Source organism: Orussus abietinus, unplaced genomic scaffold (assembly GCF_000612105.2).
Source record: "Orussus abietinus isolate OABI.00-Male unplaced genomic scaffold, Oabi_2.0 scaffold80, whole genome shotgun sequence".
Classification (NCBI taxonomy): domain Eukaryota; kingdom Metazoa; phylum Arthropoda; class Insecta; order Hymenoptera; family Orussidae; genus Orussus; species Orussus abietinus.
The window spans coordinates 376,422-393,252 of record NW_019394321.1 but is presented as its reverse complement, the minus strand read 5'-3'; the positions used below and the strand labels follow the sequence as shown (position 1 = coordinate 393,252).

General features: G+C 42.6%; 2 protein-coding genes across 10 annotated transcripts; one reads left to right on the top strand and one right to left on the bottom strand.

The window, feature by feature from the left end:
• Positions 1-1,085: 1,085 nt before the first annotated feature.
• LOC105694517 (aldose 1-epimerase) lies at positions 1,086-7,755 on the bottom strand. 6 transcript variants are annotated; one of them, XM_012415261.2, is made up of 6 exons: positions 7,637-7,755; positions 3,652-4,534; positions 2,439-2,647; positions 1,993-2,360; positions 1,449-1,874; positions 1,086-1,380 (listed from the first exon to the last, which is right to left on the bottom strand). In XM_012415261.2, the coding sequence occupies exons 3-6, from the start codon at positions 2,638-2,640 to the stop codon at positions 1,300-1,302; spliced, it is 1,077 nt and encodes a 358-aa protein (XP_012270684.1). In that variant the 5' UTR covers positions 2,641-2,647; positions 3,652-4,534; positions 7,637-7,755; the 3' UTR covers positions 1,086-1,299. The 6 variants fall into 6 exon arrangements, with proteins under 6 accessions (XP_012270684.1, XP_012270682.1, XP_012270680.1 ...); XM_012415259.1 differs by lacking the exons at positions 3,652-4,534; positions 7,637-7,755 and adding an exon at positions 3,494-3,612; XM_012415257.1 differs by lacking the exons at positions 3,652-4,534; positions 7,637-7,755 and adding an exon at positions 3,263-3,386.
• Positions 3,500-16,821, top strand: LOC105694518 (choline/ethanolamine kinase). 4 transcript variants are annotated; one of them, XM_012415262.1, is made up of 6 exons: positions 3,500-3,632; positions 9,232-9,344; positions 9,786-10,265; positions 10,549-10,795; positions 14,735-14,899; positions 15,152-16,821. In XM_012415262.1, the coding sequence occupies exons 1-6, from the start codon at positions 3,615-3,617 to the stop codon at positions 15,263-15,265; spliced, it is 1,137 nt and encodes a 378-aa protein (XP_012270685.1). In that variant the 5' UTR covers positions 3,500-3,614; the 3' UTR covers positions 15,266-16,821. The 4 variants fall into 4 exon arrangements, with proteins under 4 accessions (XP_012270685.1, XP_012270688.1, XP_012270686.1 ...); XM_012415265.2 differs by having other exon boundaries at positions 3,506-3,636; XM_012415263.2 differs by lacking the exon at positions 3,500-3,632 and adding an exon at positions 5,652-5,843.
• The last annotated feature ends 10 nt before the right edge of the window (positions 16,822-16,831 follow it).

The window sequence follows — 16,831 nt, the reverse complement described above, 5'->3', positions numbered from 1 at the left end:
GAGAATCATTGGTAAGTAAACACTAGTATTTAAACATAAAGAGATTAAGCCAAATCCAACATTATATCGAGAGAGGTTATGTTGCAGTACATCTGTTGTGAACTTTTGTCACTTCATCGTGTCGATTATTTTGTATCTACATGTTTCTATTAACCAACCAGAGAATTAATTTATATATTCATAGGAGTGTTTATTGGATTTTTTTTAAGAAAATGTGGCCCATTGTTATGGGAGCTCTCCGGAGTTATGCACCAATTGTAATACTACCATTTGCTGCTGTTATCGGATGTTGCGGGTACTATATAGAAGGCTGGATTTCTGATCGCTATACCCCAGCAACAGCACCTATAACTCAACAACGTCAAGACCGACTACTAGATACTATTGATTCGACGACATCGAAAAAGAAGCACAATCCACTAGAAGTGAATCTTTCTCCATCACTGTCATAGCTATCAGTACTAAAGATTATACGGCATTATAAGTAAGTAATTATTAACTTTAGTTTGAAAGTGACTTAAAGGTTATGGCTTTTAAGGCCTTTTGTATATAATTCCAAAATGATTATATTTTGAAGTACTATAATACCATGTGTAAAATAAATACATTTAATCAAACACTGTAGGTGAATGCATTATCTGATTACAGTTTATACTTCGATTCTAGAATAATGTTATATTAACAAAGTAACTATTCTATGATAAATTTTATTATACGTTCAGAAATGTCATTTTACTTGAGACTTCAGATCTGGCTTGAAGTTGTTTATACCTGAAGTTAAAATATATGAAATATGACTAACAGGCAATGTAAGAGTATTAGATATGTTTCCTAGATTAACAATTTATGTAGACTATTAGTTCCACTCTAATATTTCATCTTATTATCATTTTTCAATTTGTACCCCCTAAGATTAAATGCAGATAATTTTCATGACCTTTATCAAGACGTGAAGTCTTTTCAAAAGCTTATTAAACACAGACTTGGATTATGCATTGAGAACAGCATGTGAAATCAGATATCACTTATTTGTACAGTGACACGATTGTCCCATCCGATCTGATAAATATAATAAATCAGATTTGTTATCTGGACAATTAAATTCATTGCTTTTTTATTGGTCCACGAATATCTGATTACAGAATATTCAACATAAATATGAACATTGCAATCATAAATTGAGAATATAAAAAATACATATGACAACTATACAGATTATTCGGTAAGAAATATATGCGTAGAATGCATTATTTTAAAGTTCATATTGCATGCATACAGAAGGAACCACGTGAATAAAATTCATGCTTCCACTCCAAATTTGTAAATAACTGTATGAGAATATATTTTGCCAGGTCTCAAAATGCTATTTGGAAAATTGGCCTGAAATTTAGAAAGTGTCATTAACATCTGATTACTATATGTAACTATATTCATTCTACAACACTTACATGATTTACAGCATCTGGATAGTTTTGAGTTTCTAGGCAGAATGCACCGTGTTTTAAATATTTCTTGCCTTCTTTTCCTATGATTGCACTGTCGATCGTAGTTGGAAAGTAATTAGATGTATAGAACTGAACACCAGGTTGATCAGAAAACACTTCCAAGTATCTGCCGGAAGCTGGATGCAAAACTTTCGCGACAAATCTTTCTTTTGTTGCCTCGCTATCCTCGAGTAAGCAAAAGTTATAATCATAACCAACCCCTGGTACACTAGAGATAATTTTACCAAGGACCGTGGGATGTCTCAGATCGAACACACTATTTTCCACGGATCTAATCTCTCCTGTGGGAATACTTTCTGAATCAGTCACTGTCCAACGATCAGCATTTATTTTAAACACATGATTGTAGAGCTCCTTTGAGTTGGTATCCTAAAAAATAACAAGTTAAATGTTATCATATTAAGAGCAAAAATCATTGGTAAAGTAGCATGCAAATTTCAAACTGACAGCCTTGTGTGTACTTCAAAATAAATGTAATGATTTTTACATGTCCTGCCAAATTGAAGTAACTGTGATTCGTTAAATTAATTGGTGTTGCCTTCGTCGTAAAAGCCTTCATTTCAATGATAAGTTGTCCCTCTTCGGTAAGGCAGAATTTTGCAGAAGCAATCACAGTTCCTGGATATCCTTCTTCTCCGTCATCACTCAGTAATGTCATGATGACATTATTAGATTCTATCGTAGAATTCCACACTCGCGCATTCCAACCTTTTATTCCTCCATGGAGGCTATCATTTCCAACATTTTTAGACAAATTGTACTCAACACCATCTAAAATAAACTGGGCGTTGGCTATGCGATTTGCAACCCGCCCTATTGTTGCGCCAAAGTAGGGATTGTTCTTCGCGAGATAACCTGTCGATGATAAAAATCAGCTTGAGTATATTTGTTTAATTTCGTTGCCATTATTTTCATGCCATGAAATATTTTTACCTTCAATGTTATCAAATCCAAGTACCACGTCTGTAGTTTGTCCATTTTTATCCGGAGTCCTTATAGTCGTTATTGTTGCTCCATATGAAATAACGGTCACTTCTTGGCCAATGCTATTTGTTAACGTATATTTTTTTACTACCTCGCTCTCAACGGATCCCCAATCTGCCACTTGTATCTGGCAATGTTCTCCAAGTCCCATGGTGATTCTGTGAATTAAATATGAAAAATGTTAAAATAGCGAAGGACACTTGACTCACCAAAGAATTCAGCATTCTTTCTCGTCGCCCAGCAGTATGACATACATGCAATACAATATTATTCTTCTTTAGAGACAGTCAATCCTGGAAGATTCTTACAGGACAAATAAAATTGACCTTTAAAATAAATTAATTGTGAAACTTACGCAAAGGTAAGTACGAATATTCTATAGAGCATTTTCATGTTTGTAAAGAATATTGGGTGCATTCAGAGGAGACAACTGTTGAGTGATCGGTTAGCGCTCATCTGCTTAATCTCTGGTATGTATGTACATACATTGCAACATGCAGGTAACGCGTGATAACGAGCGGCACACTTTGGTTAAGCTTCCAATCAAGTTCAAGAAGGGCCGAGCCGCGTCGTTTGTCATCGGAGCGTCAAGCGACGGTTAAGCACGGAGTATAGAGACGCCGAGCGCGGTCAAATCCGCGACTCCTGATTGGTCGAGCGACTCTCCTCGTGGGCCAATCACGGTGCGCCGTCGACTCTCCCACCACGGCATGGCACGGCACGGCACGGCACGGTGCAACTAACCTTAACTTCGTGACATCGCGTGCATGTACCTTCGTTCAGTCGCATCGTTCGCATCATTCGCATTTGCGCCCCGACCGGGAAGCAATACCGTCGAGTTCTTTCGAATCTCTACTCTGAATATCTCGCAAAGTCGTCCACCGCTCGATTGCTCTCGTCGCTCCCGTGAAAATCGGTCATAGATTACTTGGCGCTACTCAACCGACTCACACGCCGCTCTTCCTCTTGTGAAATCGCCACCCTAATTCGGTACGTTAACCCACCTCGCGGTTATTTCGAGGACAAAGACGACCAATTCGGCCCTGTGGACGGACCCGGACCGACCTGGACCGACCGGTGGCTCGATCGCGAGACCCTGCGCCTGCGCGATTAAACGACGACAGAATGGGTGTCGGAAACAAGGTATGTAAGTACACGTCACCTAGATAAGATACAGCTTCCACGTATTTCCGCTTGGTCGCGGAACAGCCGACTCGCAGCACTCTCACCTCTTCTTGTCCGCAGTTGCGACCATACCTTCACCTTGAATTTCGCGTATCGCTCCTTATCACTTAATACGCGTATGAACTAACTATACACCTGCTCATAGTTTTCTTTTCATAGTCTTGATATATTTCATAATTTATAACTAAAAATTTTCATCTTGAACAGAATTTCTGAACCACCCGATTTTTTATTACAGAAAGGACGTTGAAATGTACTTTTAAGGCATTTTGGAGTTAGCAACGAGATTCAGTTGTCGGGGAAATATTTTATGAGTACTTTAAAGCTATTTAAATCGGGAGTTTTTATGGGGATTTTTTTAATGCCTCCTTATTAATCTCTTGTGAGTAATAGGCTTGGGTGGACTGCAAGAGAACACTATTATTGTAGGCAGTCGATCGATAATTATTAAGGAACACAATGCAGGCTTTCTGGGTAATTTGATAACCGTAACGATACCGTGTACCATAAATCTGAACGATGTTGAGCATCGTTCAAATATTTTGTCTCAATCGGGACAATCTCTTCTTGGAATTTTAATCGGCTACCCTGGAATATGAGTCACGGAAAACCTTAAATAAAAGAACATGGCGGCATAAACGGTTTCTCTTTTTGTAAGCCGTCGTGTCGGGAAGACGTTTCTTTCGTGCATTAAAGTCTCCGAAAAAAATGGATCCTAAGATCGTAGATCGAAGACCAAAAACCGGTTGTTTCGGTTAGACCAAACTCTGGGAGAGAAAAAAATCAAGTTGGGAATCCACTTGGGCGTGCCACTCTTAGCTGAATATTTTTCCGTCATTTTTGAAGGGATAAAACATCGCCTGTAAAAAAATAATAATTTGTATTATGCATGCATAATTGTATAATGATGATACTGGGGTATAATTAACACCGCAAGGTGAATAAAATATAACCAATAAAGGTGTTGCGCGGCAATAAAAAATAACCAGGTGGAGTATTGATTATGCACCAATTCGATGCATGCAAAAATATGCAAGTTCAGTAGGCTGTCTCGAGGTCGCAAGTTAAAATCGACTTAGACCATTCCTGTCGTTATTTCCGTCGACATGGGTCAAAAACGATCCAGTGGGCGACTTCGAGATTCTGCTGGATTCGACTCCACGTTTTATCGTAAAAACTGAGGGATAAAACTCCGACCGAGAGAACGTTCCCGGTTGCCGTTAGTTGGTTAGGTGGCTGCAGCCCGAATTAAACCTAAGCAAGGATATTTTCTTATATTAGATATTTGTTGGATTTCAAGGCGACGAAGAATTTCGGATAACCGATGGGTACTTAAACCAAATTTTGGCATATGAACGAATAAAAGTAGAATAAGATCGCGTCCAAGGGAGGCTACACACGTTACGATAAATCGTAGCGATTTTTGCGACCATTAAAGCTGTCCAGATATGCATGGATTTACCGCGGCGATTTATCGTCACGTAATATTCTCTAGGTAGGCATTATTGAAAAACGGAGCGCGTGATTAGAAAATATACGAGGGGATCGAATGCAACGACGTAGCAGGGTTTAATTTCATAAAAGTCGCGTGCAGTTGCATAACCTCATTGCGTATTCTAAATTTGTCGCCTTTTACCCAGCACTGTATATTCCCGTTGAGTGGCCATTTATCAGGCAAGTTCCTCTACTTAAAGAAAGAAAAAGATCGGACCTGCGACATTGGTGCAACTTGTTTTTTTGCATCGTTTTTTCCCGCATTTTCGATGGACCGAGAGTCGAGGAATTGAATCGTCTTCACTTTCTTTTTGATCGGTGCGATGCGATGCAGAGTACGTATCGGCGATTAGCTGGAGTGACCTGGAGAGACCTGGAAGGACTCTCGAGAGCACGTTTGCTCGTTCCTACCTGCAGAGCCTTGGCTGACTCGTGACGTACGGTTGGTCAATGTGGAAGTATTTTCATAGCGTCGGATACCGAACCATCGAAACATTCGTAGACGGGTCGTAGACGGGTCGTAGACGAGACGCGGTGGGGCTCTCGTGTCCTTCGCGACCTGCGAGTGCGTGTTTCGATTACGCATCACTTGATCGAGGTGGTCCAGAACTTAGTCGCTCGACGTATCGTCCGACAAACTTGTATACCTCCCCGACTTGACTACATCGGATACACGTACGTGTTTATAGAGTTTTGAAAATTATTTTTTATAAGCGAATTCGTTTTCGTAGACGCGAGGGGGCGGTGGGGCTCTCGGGCGTACATAAAATTTCAATTTATTTCTACCTTTGAGGCGACGAGAAACCCTCAAATTGGTCAATTCGAACGAGGCGCTCGTCGGTTCCACCGGATAGAATAGAATTTCCCTGCACGGCTCGCGAGCACCTGAGAAATGCCTTTACATTTTGACCATTTTTATTTCCAAACACAAATGGTTGGTTGAGCCCTAAAAGGGTTAACGTTTAAACCGTTTAATCATTATTTGCGCTTTGGAGTGAAAAAAAAGTGAGGCGACCACTAGGATCCATTTGTTAATGATGCCAAAGTAAGACGTTTTTTGTCAAGGGTAAATCGCGATTTCTGGTACTTACTATCAATGTACTCGCGAGCCAAATCACGAGCTCGAAAACAGCTGCCTAAGCTGTTTACCCCTTCTTCGTTAGATACTCGACTCTACTTTGCGCTATTCCAAATTGTTCCTCGTGACTTTCGTTACTTTTTCTCGACGTCGAGACGATCTCGCGAAAGCGGGGTAAATCGGAAAATATTTTACGTTCTCGACGCAGATACCGCATTATATCGTAACGACTGCCTGGCTGAGTTTGAACGGCACAAAAATCAGGACAAACAAATACAGTTCGTATCTCGGCGGGAACGTGCATAGCAGCATGCTATCAAAAGGTATATACACTCGTCGATGATAATCGAGCGAGTTACTTCCTTTGGTTGTGCTCGGCACTCGATCGATTTCTGATCGACTTACTTTTCGAGCGTTTCGACCATACCGATGTCTCCGAAAAGGACGCATAAATGCACATTCGCGCAGAGTCAACCGTTTCCGCGGAGGAACGCGAAGCGAGATCATTTTTTCTTCCTATCCGATGAACGTGGGAATTACGCAACGCACCGTCCGGGCGTCACATTTCAGGCAGTTTTATTGAAAGTCGTAACGTGTTTTGCGGCTCGCGGCATTCCGCCCACGGTGACTCACGGTTAAACGTTTTCCTTCTCCGATTTGCGCGTTCGGCGTGTATTCTTTTTTACTTTTCTTCTTCATCGGCCAGAAGATGCTCGGTCGTGAGTACCCGCGACTCATCACCCGTCAAAGTGACCGATACTTCGTCGTTTCTTTGCGTGCCTCGATGTTACCGGAAGATATTTTTCATTTTTCCTCTCGTTTTTGTCCCCTTTTTTTTATTCCTCTCGCGTCTTTGTCGGCTCCAAATGGAATTGCGTCCTTCTCGAGGACAAGGCTGGACGAGGGTGGAGATATTAATAAGTTTGGACTATGGATCGAGTCGAAACACTTTGTCGAGGGAAATCGACCAAAGATGGATACACGCGTTACGATAAATCCGGACGGACCGATCCGCACGGTTTCAGTCGACGCGTGGACGTTGCGGAATAAATTCGATTTTATTTCCCGGATTAAAAATCGTTAGGATTTTTTGGGGCGGGTGCAGCCATCCAACAAACTATCCGCGTCGCGGTAAACCCGGCCAAGCCGAACGGAGGGATTCAATTGACAGGTGGAGGGTGTACAAAAAATTCTATTTAACCGCGCGGATTAAAAATAACCTCGAATAAATTGGATGCGACGTTTCTTCGGAATTCTGACAATTTGTTTGAACGAATTAATTATTCGTTGAATCCATGAAATATTTCTTTGGTACTATTTGAAAAAAACGTTTCTTTGGTTTGCTGAATTTTTCTTGCTCGGTGTAAGACAAGGCGATGCGGATACGTACGTAAGTGGCTGCAAATTTAGCTCAGCAATGGCGATTTTATAGTTCCATCGTGCCTAGATACCGCAACGTTCAAGGCTTTTATCAAGGATTATTCGAAAACCTTGTCGACGAGCTCGCGCCGCGACCGGAACGGAGTCGACGTCGAGACCCGATTTGACGACAAATTGCCGAATGATGTCACCTATCGATTTCACGCGTAGATAAACGCGAGACTAGTGGAAACTTACCGATAGAATTTCAACTTGCGCGCCAGGGAAATCAAACGATAGGGAAGCGGGAGGACGAGCGACCTTAGGCTCCAGAATTGACTCTGGAGCGATAAAAGTGGACTCGGATAAGAAATTGGGCTAAATAAAACTAGTCGCTTTAAGCAATGTCCACTTTTATCGGTTAAACGTGACGTTTATGCCCAAGGTCGCCTCGTCCTCCGTGGACGAACGCGTCTCCGTGCGAGTTTTCTCTCGGAGGAAAGGATTTTCACGTTTCCACCGAAACTCTTCCGCTACTTCGGCCCACCCTATACGTGGCATCTCGATGCGAGGCTCCTCGACGCGAGGCGCCGATATCGACCGGGCCCACCGCGATGGCGCGAACCTGCGCACTTACTCCGGTCCAGTCTCCGAACGTCCGCCGATCCGCAAGATCCCTGTCCAAGAAAATCTCACCTTATCTCCGTCGGGCGCTTCGCATCGCGAACTCCGCTAGAGCGATGGCGAAATGTTGCATTTCCGTCGCAGGTTCGTCTTTCCGGCCCGATCGTGCACGCGAGCGGAAGCAGCGAAAGTGCCGTCGAAGACTTGGTCAAACTTTTCTCCGACCTGGGTTATACCATCATGTTACTTTACACCGTGTACACGGAGGCTGGAAGGGAGGTCCCGACTTCCATGAAATTTCAATTAGGACCTTTCGCGTATCCTCAATAGTCACGTGGTAAAGTTTCAAAGGATTCGATACGCCCAGCTCGAAGAAAAAATTCGTGGACGATTGACCCTTCAAAGTATTGCCTTTTATCGATAGTCCAATGGCGTCTAACCACGAAATACCTGATTTCGATAAGGTTACGTAAGACGCATGTACCGAACGTAACGACGTCGGTATGCGCAAGTGAAATGCAAGTTTGGGGCAATGAGGTGAATCAGGGTGACGGGGGTTAGATCGTATGCCCGGTATGCCCGGTATGCCCGGTATGCCCGGTATGCCCGTGGTCGAGGCTTACGGGTTTCGGGGTCTCTTCGCTTGTTTCGTCGGCGTGGTCGCCCAGGCCACGTAATTAACTTCCGATGGAAACTTCGGAGCATAACGCGTTAACGAGGCGAATCCTTAATGTCTTTACTTTGCCTCGACTTTGTGATTTTTCCACTCGAAAGAGAGAGAAAACGCGGATGTACTCCTCTCGTTGGCACTCGAGATCTCTCGATGATTAAGGAATTAAAGTCGGTCAGGGAGTACTTCTTCGAGATTCGAGTAGCCTTCGACGTCGACGTTGTCCACGAGGCAATTAAATTATGCGAATTTCGAGAACGTCCTTCCAGTTCGTCCTAGAAATTATGCAACGTTAATTGCGGAAATTGTTTAACGAGGTTCTCATTTTGCAGATGTCTGAGCAAAGTCCGGAAATGAGGGAAACCGCAGCCAGGATATGTCGCGATTATTTGCACGGGGTTTGGAAGCACGTTACCGCGGACAACATCATCCTCAAGCGCATCAGGTTGGTATATACGATTGCTGGTTTCTGTACAGGGGGCTACTATAATCCCGACACCGAGAATTACGTAATTAAAAGCAAGAAATCGACAGAAATCGACAGAAATCGACAGAAATCGACGATACATCGTTTAGAGCTGGCACAATTTCTTATATTTATATCCCGCTATTCCTAAGCGTTGCAATTTCAATGGGCACCGGTGCATGCAGTTATATTTTTAGTTGTGTTATCAATCGATGGTATCTACAGGTATGTAGGGTCCCATAGCGCCAACCTTGGTAGGGAGGTATTTTTATTCCCCGTTTGAGTGAGTCGAGAAGAGTCAAGTTGTCTTATAACTGTAATCGAGGCGCATAATGGAGCGTAATGGAGCGTAATGGAGCATCAGGGACTCGTGCGGTATCAGGAGATGCATCCTTTAACGGATACTGTATTCCGTTTCAGCGGAGGCTTGAGCAACTGGCTGTACAATGTGCAGCTACCGGAAGGCACGGTGCCCATCCGAGGGGAGCCCCGACAGGTGTTGCTGCGAATATACGGCCAGGTGCACGGAGAAAGAGCCCTGGAGGGTCTCATCACGGAGTCCGTCATCTTCACCCTCCTGTCGGAGAGGCGACTCGGTCCTAAACTCCACGGGATCTTTCCCGGGGGTAGGATAGAGGAGTACATCCCGGCGAGACCACTGCTCACCAAGGAACTCGCCGACCCGGTTCTCAGCTCGATGATCGCCGAAAAAATGGCCCAGATACACTCGATGCAGGTGCCCATCAGTAAAGAACCCACGTGGCTCTGGAACACCATGGCCAAGTGGCTGGACACCACCACCAACATCCTGGAGAACGTTGAGAACTTGGACCCGCGACAGGCGGAGAACGCGAACGTGCTCAAGTCGATCGATTTGGTGCACGAGATATCCTGGTTTAAGTAAGGCCAAAGAGGATTCCCGATTTTTTGCCCAATTTTTCGAATCATCGAAACTCTCGTTTCTTCATCTTGTGGTGTTTGAGAAAACATGGCGTATAGAACTTGATGCCGTCTCGCCGCAAATATATTTAGCTCGAAACTCTGTAAAGTTTTCCGATCCTCGCGTTTATAACTATCGGGCACTCGCTCCGCCAGGGTATATGGATCCGAACCGGGGCGTCCAGTATCACGCTCTGCTCTATTCTAATAATTTTCTACAATCATGGAAATCTCTCGTTCCCAGATCGTTCGTGAAACAGCAGAAGCATCCCGTGGTCTTCTGCCACAACGACATGCAGGAGGGCAACATCCTGCTGCGCCAGAACACGAGGAAGTCCGAACTTGTGCTGATCGACTTCGAGTACTGTTCCTACAATTACCGAGGGTTCGACGTGGCGAATCACTTCGTCGAGTGGCAGTACGACTACACCGAGGCCGAGTACCCCTTCTACAGGGAGCGAGGAGACGCGGGCCCTTCGAAGGAACAAAAGGTAAGTCCTGGGGTTGGGGAGGGTTCCGGGGAACGTTCCATGAAACCTTGGTAAGACATGTACTCGTCATGCATGACATCTCCGTTGCATGTCCTAGACCCGTCTCGCGTCTACCAAATTACGTTTTCTCCACATCTCGTTCTCGGACGTGCAAACTCCCCGGCGCAGGGGCCCGAGTCCGTTCTCGCGACCCGGATCATCACCGAAATCGTAGTTTTACCGTTGCCTTGTTCGCTTTTGTCGGTACCCATATGCTCTTTAGTTCTCAAGCCATTCGTTAACTTTCATCTCCCAGATATCGCAGGAGCTCCAAAAGACCTCTTCCAAGCCGAGGAGCGAACGAATCTGGGAGACGCCCGAGGGAACCCTGCATCAAGGCAAGATCCGGAAACTCCAAGGGTTTCCAGGTCCTCGCCGATGCTGGTTCCTGCTCGGCGTTTCCTTCCAATTCCTCGTCATCCTAAAAAATCATTCGTCTTCTCCGAAGAGGTCTTTTGACTCCAGTTCGTGACCCAGTTGCGACGAAAAGGGTCCGTTATCGACTTGCTTCATTAAACTCGAACGATCGTAATCGGGCATCTCGGTGGTCGCGTTGGATCTTACGTCGAGTGACTACCCTGGGTTCGGGGTTGGCGTACGGTCTCGATGCGAAAATGACATTCCAGTCGGGGATGTATCGTCGCCGGGTTTTTAGAGGAGAGGGGCAGGACACCTTGGCGTGTGTTGCGTGTGTATGTATTAGTTTCACAGGACCGCTATTCTCTGAGACAAGGCTGAGGCCTGCAAGGCAATTCGGGGAGGGCAATATGAAACTGCCGTCAGAGAATCTGAGAGCACTGGGCGCTGAGAGACCCGCCGAGAGCACTTTTGTGGGACCCAGAAGCAACCGGTGCCTCCGGACTTGGCGACACCAGTACCGCATCTGCGCCTCTACAAGAATAGAGTACCACTCCACGCACTCTCAATAGTCAATCCACTATGTTATTTTCCCTGATATATGCATACATACATAGATATATATTTGTATTTATTCGCGTGTCCATGCACACGTGTGCACGCGTTTAAACGACCGAGTAAGTACGATCTTGATCGCACGTACTCCGAAGCAGAGGCCGTCCCCACGCTATACGAGTATTTCAGAAATCGAGCTGCTACGTGCCATTCGTCTTGTACGTGGTATTGCCAGTAGGATAAATGTGTACTCGATCTAGTTGTTTTTGTGGACAATTCCGGGACGAAGAAGATGAGGACAGCCGCGCTGATAAAAAACCGATGAAAATCTACATCTATTTTCACAAACCTCGGGATCGAAGTTTCACATGGAAACACGTAAAATGGAAGAATTACGGATTAGAAAATGTACAAGTACACGTGGCATTGGATGTTAATCGTATTAGTGCATTTTTATCGGTGCGGGGACCAGTCGGAGCGCCAACGAGCGAATTTTCTGCGCAGGCTGATGCGTCATTTCGAGAACTCCTTATGAGATGCAGTGTTAAAATGATGTAAGAAAAAATGCAATTAGGTTTGCAAGACATTCTTGAAATGATGCATCGGGCTTGGTGAAAAAGTTGCTGGTGTCCTGGCGATATTTATTGCCGCGGTGGTCCATGGCTGGGCTGATCTTCTCTTGGGCCGTTTACTCGTGGATAAATTTCATTTTGAGACTGACTTTTTCACACTTGTTAAACGTTAATCGGTAGTTGGATTTTTCTTTGTCCTGGCAATGCTGCTTGTACGATCTGCGTGGACCGGGTATGTCGATAAAAAACCGTCGGAAGGAATTGTACCATGGTATAATCTGCCATCGGGGCTGAGATATCGAGTCTCGAAATGTTTGAAAGCTCTTCACGTTATCTGCCTCGAAGGTTACTTGCAAGATACAGATATGTTTGTAACCGGGAATTACATTATTCTTTGAGGTTCATCGCGAGAAGACTGTTCATTGCTGCTCAGAGCGGCGATTCTCGGGCTAATGTAGACGACTTCATGAGTGGTCACTTTCTTTTTTGTCAATTCAAAGGATTTCATTCGGAGAGTGATTTTCTTTTTCAATTAATTAAGAGGATTGTATTTAATCACTGGGATGTATTTGGCAATTTGGACATTTTTAGGAGGAGGAAGCTCGGTCAGTTTTAAAAGTAGATGCCTTTGGTAAAAAATTTATTTTATAAAAATATTATTTACTTGTTTATGTTCTGATTTTAATGCTGGTTGTAAGTTTCATCGTTATGCACGTGATGGTTGATCTGGTCACGAGGAACACTCGATAATGGCGTCATTGATGTCAGGAAAATCTTGCCTATTTATTTCTCCGAGTAACGGACAACTTCTCCATTGGTTTCGCATTTCTAAACCATGGTTAACGAGTGGATAAAAATTGAAATGTATCACGAGTTACGCAATCGTTTAAGAAAGATTTTATATTAATACCGTACGTGTTTTAGTGTACGGACCGATGACACGAAGATCCCCCCCCCCGGATGCTTAAAAGAATGTCCTACATCTGTTTAAATACGTGTAAACCCCAGGCAATGACACCTGTCTCTACATGCCAGCGAAATAATCAATTTGTAATTGCGCAACACTTTTTCATTCTAACGTGTTCGAGTCTTTATCTCCCGTAGTTCTTTGAAGAAATGAACAAATTGTAAATTGCAGAGTTTCGCGGTTGCATTCTATTTTATAGGTAGTTATACGTATTTTCCTCTTATCATCTGTTATCACTGCGTGTTACTCTTATAATTGTTTATGTTCCTCCTTATCCTCAGCTAGTAATTGTATCAATTCGAAACTTATTTTCTGGAAATAGATAATGGAGTTGCGGAAAAAAAAATCGCGAAGAAATAGCTTTCAATTTGAGGCCGAAACATTAGCCCGAGCAGCTGTGGAACATTTTTTTTCTCGACAAATTGTTAACTAATAGATATTATTTCGAGACTTGGACAACTATCGGTCGAGCTATTAAAGCTTCGATCTTACTATTAAGGCCTCGTCGAATGATTGACATAAATTATCTATAAAATATTAAAAATATTTAATGAACCGCGAAATTTGGAAATTGATGCATCCGTCTCGTATCTTCAATTGATACGCAACTTTGGTCCGCATAGATGTCACGTTTAATTCGCTAGAGGAAATGATTTTACCAAAGTGTGTATTTTCTCTTTATCCTTTTTTTTTGTACTACAATTGCACCGACCAAGCATTGCATTTTTTTGCTCGAGGTCTTAATAAGTTTTTGAAACGTGATTTACAAACGAACGCAAATGAGGACCAATGGGCTTCTTCTTTTGGTGAAAGCCAAAAGAAATTCCAAAAGAAGAAATCTTTTTTTGTTGCTCCTGCTACCAATCATTTGTGTTTTTTCGAGTCGCCACAACGAAAACGTGGAAATACTGAAAAATGATTGCTCAATTTGCACCAAAGCTGTACACGAATGTATTCAGACCAAAAAACTCATCTACAAATGATGTCAGCCAACTGTCACCATAAGTATTAGTATTCTTTTGACCCCTTTCATGTGTCATCATCCTCGGATGATTTTTCTTCTCGCTTTCTTTTGTTACACGCTGATCGGCTGAAGAACGAAGTTACGTAGACATTAAATATCTATAACGATTAGACGTACGCTTAAGGCCATTTTTATCGCAATATACTTTTAAGAACCTCTACTAAGGGACATTAGGATAGAGAACTGATGAAGTAACTTCAGTATTTTTTTTCTATCCTGAAGTATCTTTGTATTGATATCAATCGTTCTGCGAATGTTAATTATCTGTAAAGTGTAGAATGGAGATAAGAAAAATATGAAACAGCTTTTGTGCATATATTCCCCCGTATATACGGACGCAATTGAGATCTCGTTTCTGTCCTGGCTCTGTTCCTTCTTAATTTGTTATTCCGTTGGATTTGCTAACGATTATTTTTTTTTAACAGCTCACCTTCATTAAGAGCTACTTGAAGACCATGGGCAAACAGGGACCGGCAGAAGAGCAGCGCATGTTGGCGGAAATCAAAATGTTCTCCTTGGCCAGTCACTTGTTTTGGGGTCTTTGGAGTATTGTCAACGCTAAATTATCGCAGATCCCCTTCGGATACTGGGTAAAGAGATACATATACAATTATCTGATAAACCGGAAAAAAATATTAAATGTCTATAAACGAATTTGAGAAAAACTGAAATTTGATGGCTGTTAGGATCTTCCCTAGAGCATCTCCTCGTCCACGAGGCAAAGTTTGAAACGATTGGGTACCCTCGGTACGAAGAAAAATTTCACCAATGAAACCTCTCCAACGCCATTTTCACGTCGCTTTAATTTTTATCTTAGAATTGAAAGACTTTTTTTTTTACAGGATTATGCGGTATCCAGACTAAAGAACTACCAGTACTTGAAGGAGAAGATCCTGGTGTCTGGGCCGATTTTCCCAGATGGCGGGGTCAAAAGAAAAACCACACAGACTGACTGAGAAAAAAGTAATGTCGATCACGAGCCCGATTATCGAACTCCTTAAAGGGGCGAAATCTGCCCCGATGGTATTCGACAACCGAAGTAGTCAACGGAGAGTAGACACGGAAGTGATCTTGAAATGAGCAACTATGTGATATCCCGCCATTGTAGAGGAACAAAGATGCGAAGTGACGAATTCGAATTTTCCACCGATTCTGCAGGGAACGAATGGTGAAGAGGAATTGACCTCGGAGACGTAGAATAAAAGGAGAAAAGATGTACAAGTCTAAGCACCTCGACGGCAACGCGTCACGAGGTGTGGTATACGAGTTGTATCGTGAAAAACGTGAGAAGAAAGACGTCGACTAAGAGAAAGTCATCGACATTGAAGATGAGCAAACGCAGTAGCAGTTGAAAATATATTTCTTTCCAATAGAAATCATACTTTTGCACCTGGCTTGGTATACTATTGTGCACCGTGTACTGCGAAAAAATAAGTCTTACTATGAGTACTTAACCAAGACGTTGAGAGAGAGAGAGAGAGAGTGAAGCTGTATCTTTAAGGATGGTCCTATTTAAGTAAGCGATTGTTATGCGAATTTTAGCGATTAGTTAAGTCAAAGAAAGGAATTTAGGACGTAACTTTCTGTTCCCATCGTGTCAAATAGTACGTATCGAGGAAGGAAGAGATGTGAAACGGTGGACTTTTCCCTTTGATACCGTTCTTGGGTTTTGCAAAGGAATGGATCAGTTATGATCATAAATGTTATTTATTTTATACATGTCATGTGTCAGGAAGAGTTATCGTATCGTCGACTGTTTTCGATCACCCAACGCTTCATCTCGTAGCGTCTGCGAATAATTGATTAGTATTTAATTTTATTTACATTCACAGAGACAAGTGAGTTATCATTCGTCTGTATTTCACCAATTGTTAACGAACGCTCCAGGATTATTTTGTGGTAGCAACACGGAAAAATGAATTTTCGATGTCTTCTTTTTTTTTTTGCTGCGCTGTATTTGACAACGAGGATGATACAGTTTTTACAAGAGTCTGCGACAAATGACAGTCAAGCATGAAGTTAACCAGATATTTGACTTATTGTTATAGAAAACTGCAATATTTAAGCTACTCTATTTAAAGGAGACATTGCTCTAAATTCATTTATCACAGGCAGAACACACTCATAATTGTCGGTATTAAAATTAATAGTTCTTAACCTCTGTTAAGTGAAATGGACTATTTTTTAGAGATTCGCATGCAGTTCATTTATGATACTTCACATCCAATGAATCTTTATTGTGTAAAAAAATTAAAAAATACATTTTTACTAATATTGAATAAAAAAAACTGATTTTCTTTTATTGTAAAAACTTTCTACATCAAGGCAACGCATGAAACCACAATACAGCATAGTTTGCCGAGCATTCCTTCAAAAAAAAAGGTAAGCTATGCTGTGAGCATTATTCTTCACGTGTTAATAATTTTAACTTAACAATCTGAACTGTATTTTATAATCGTCTGTAAAATTATGTCGCTGAGGCCAAAAATAATAATTACGCGATTAATCTCTAGTCCTGATCA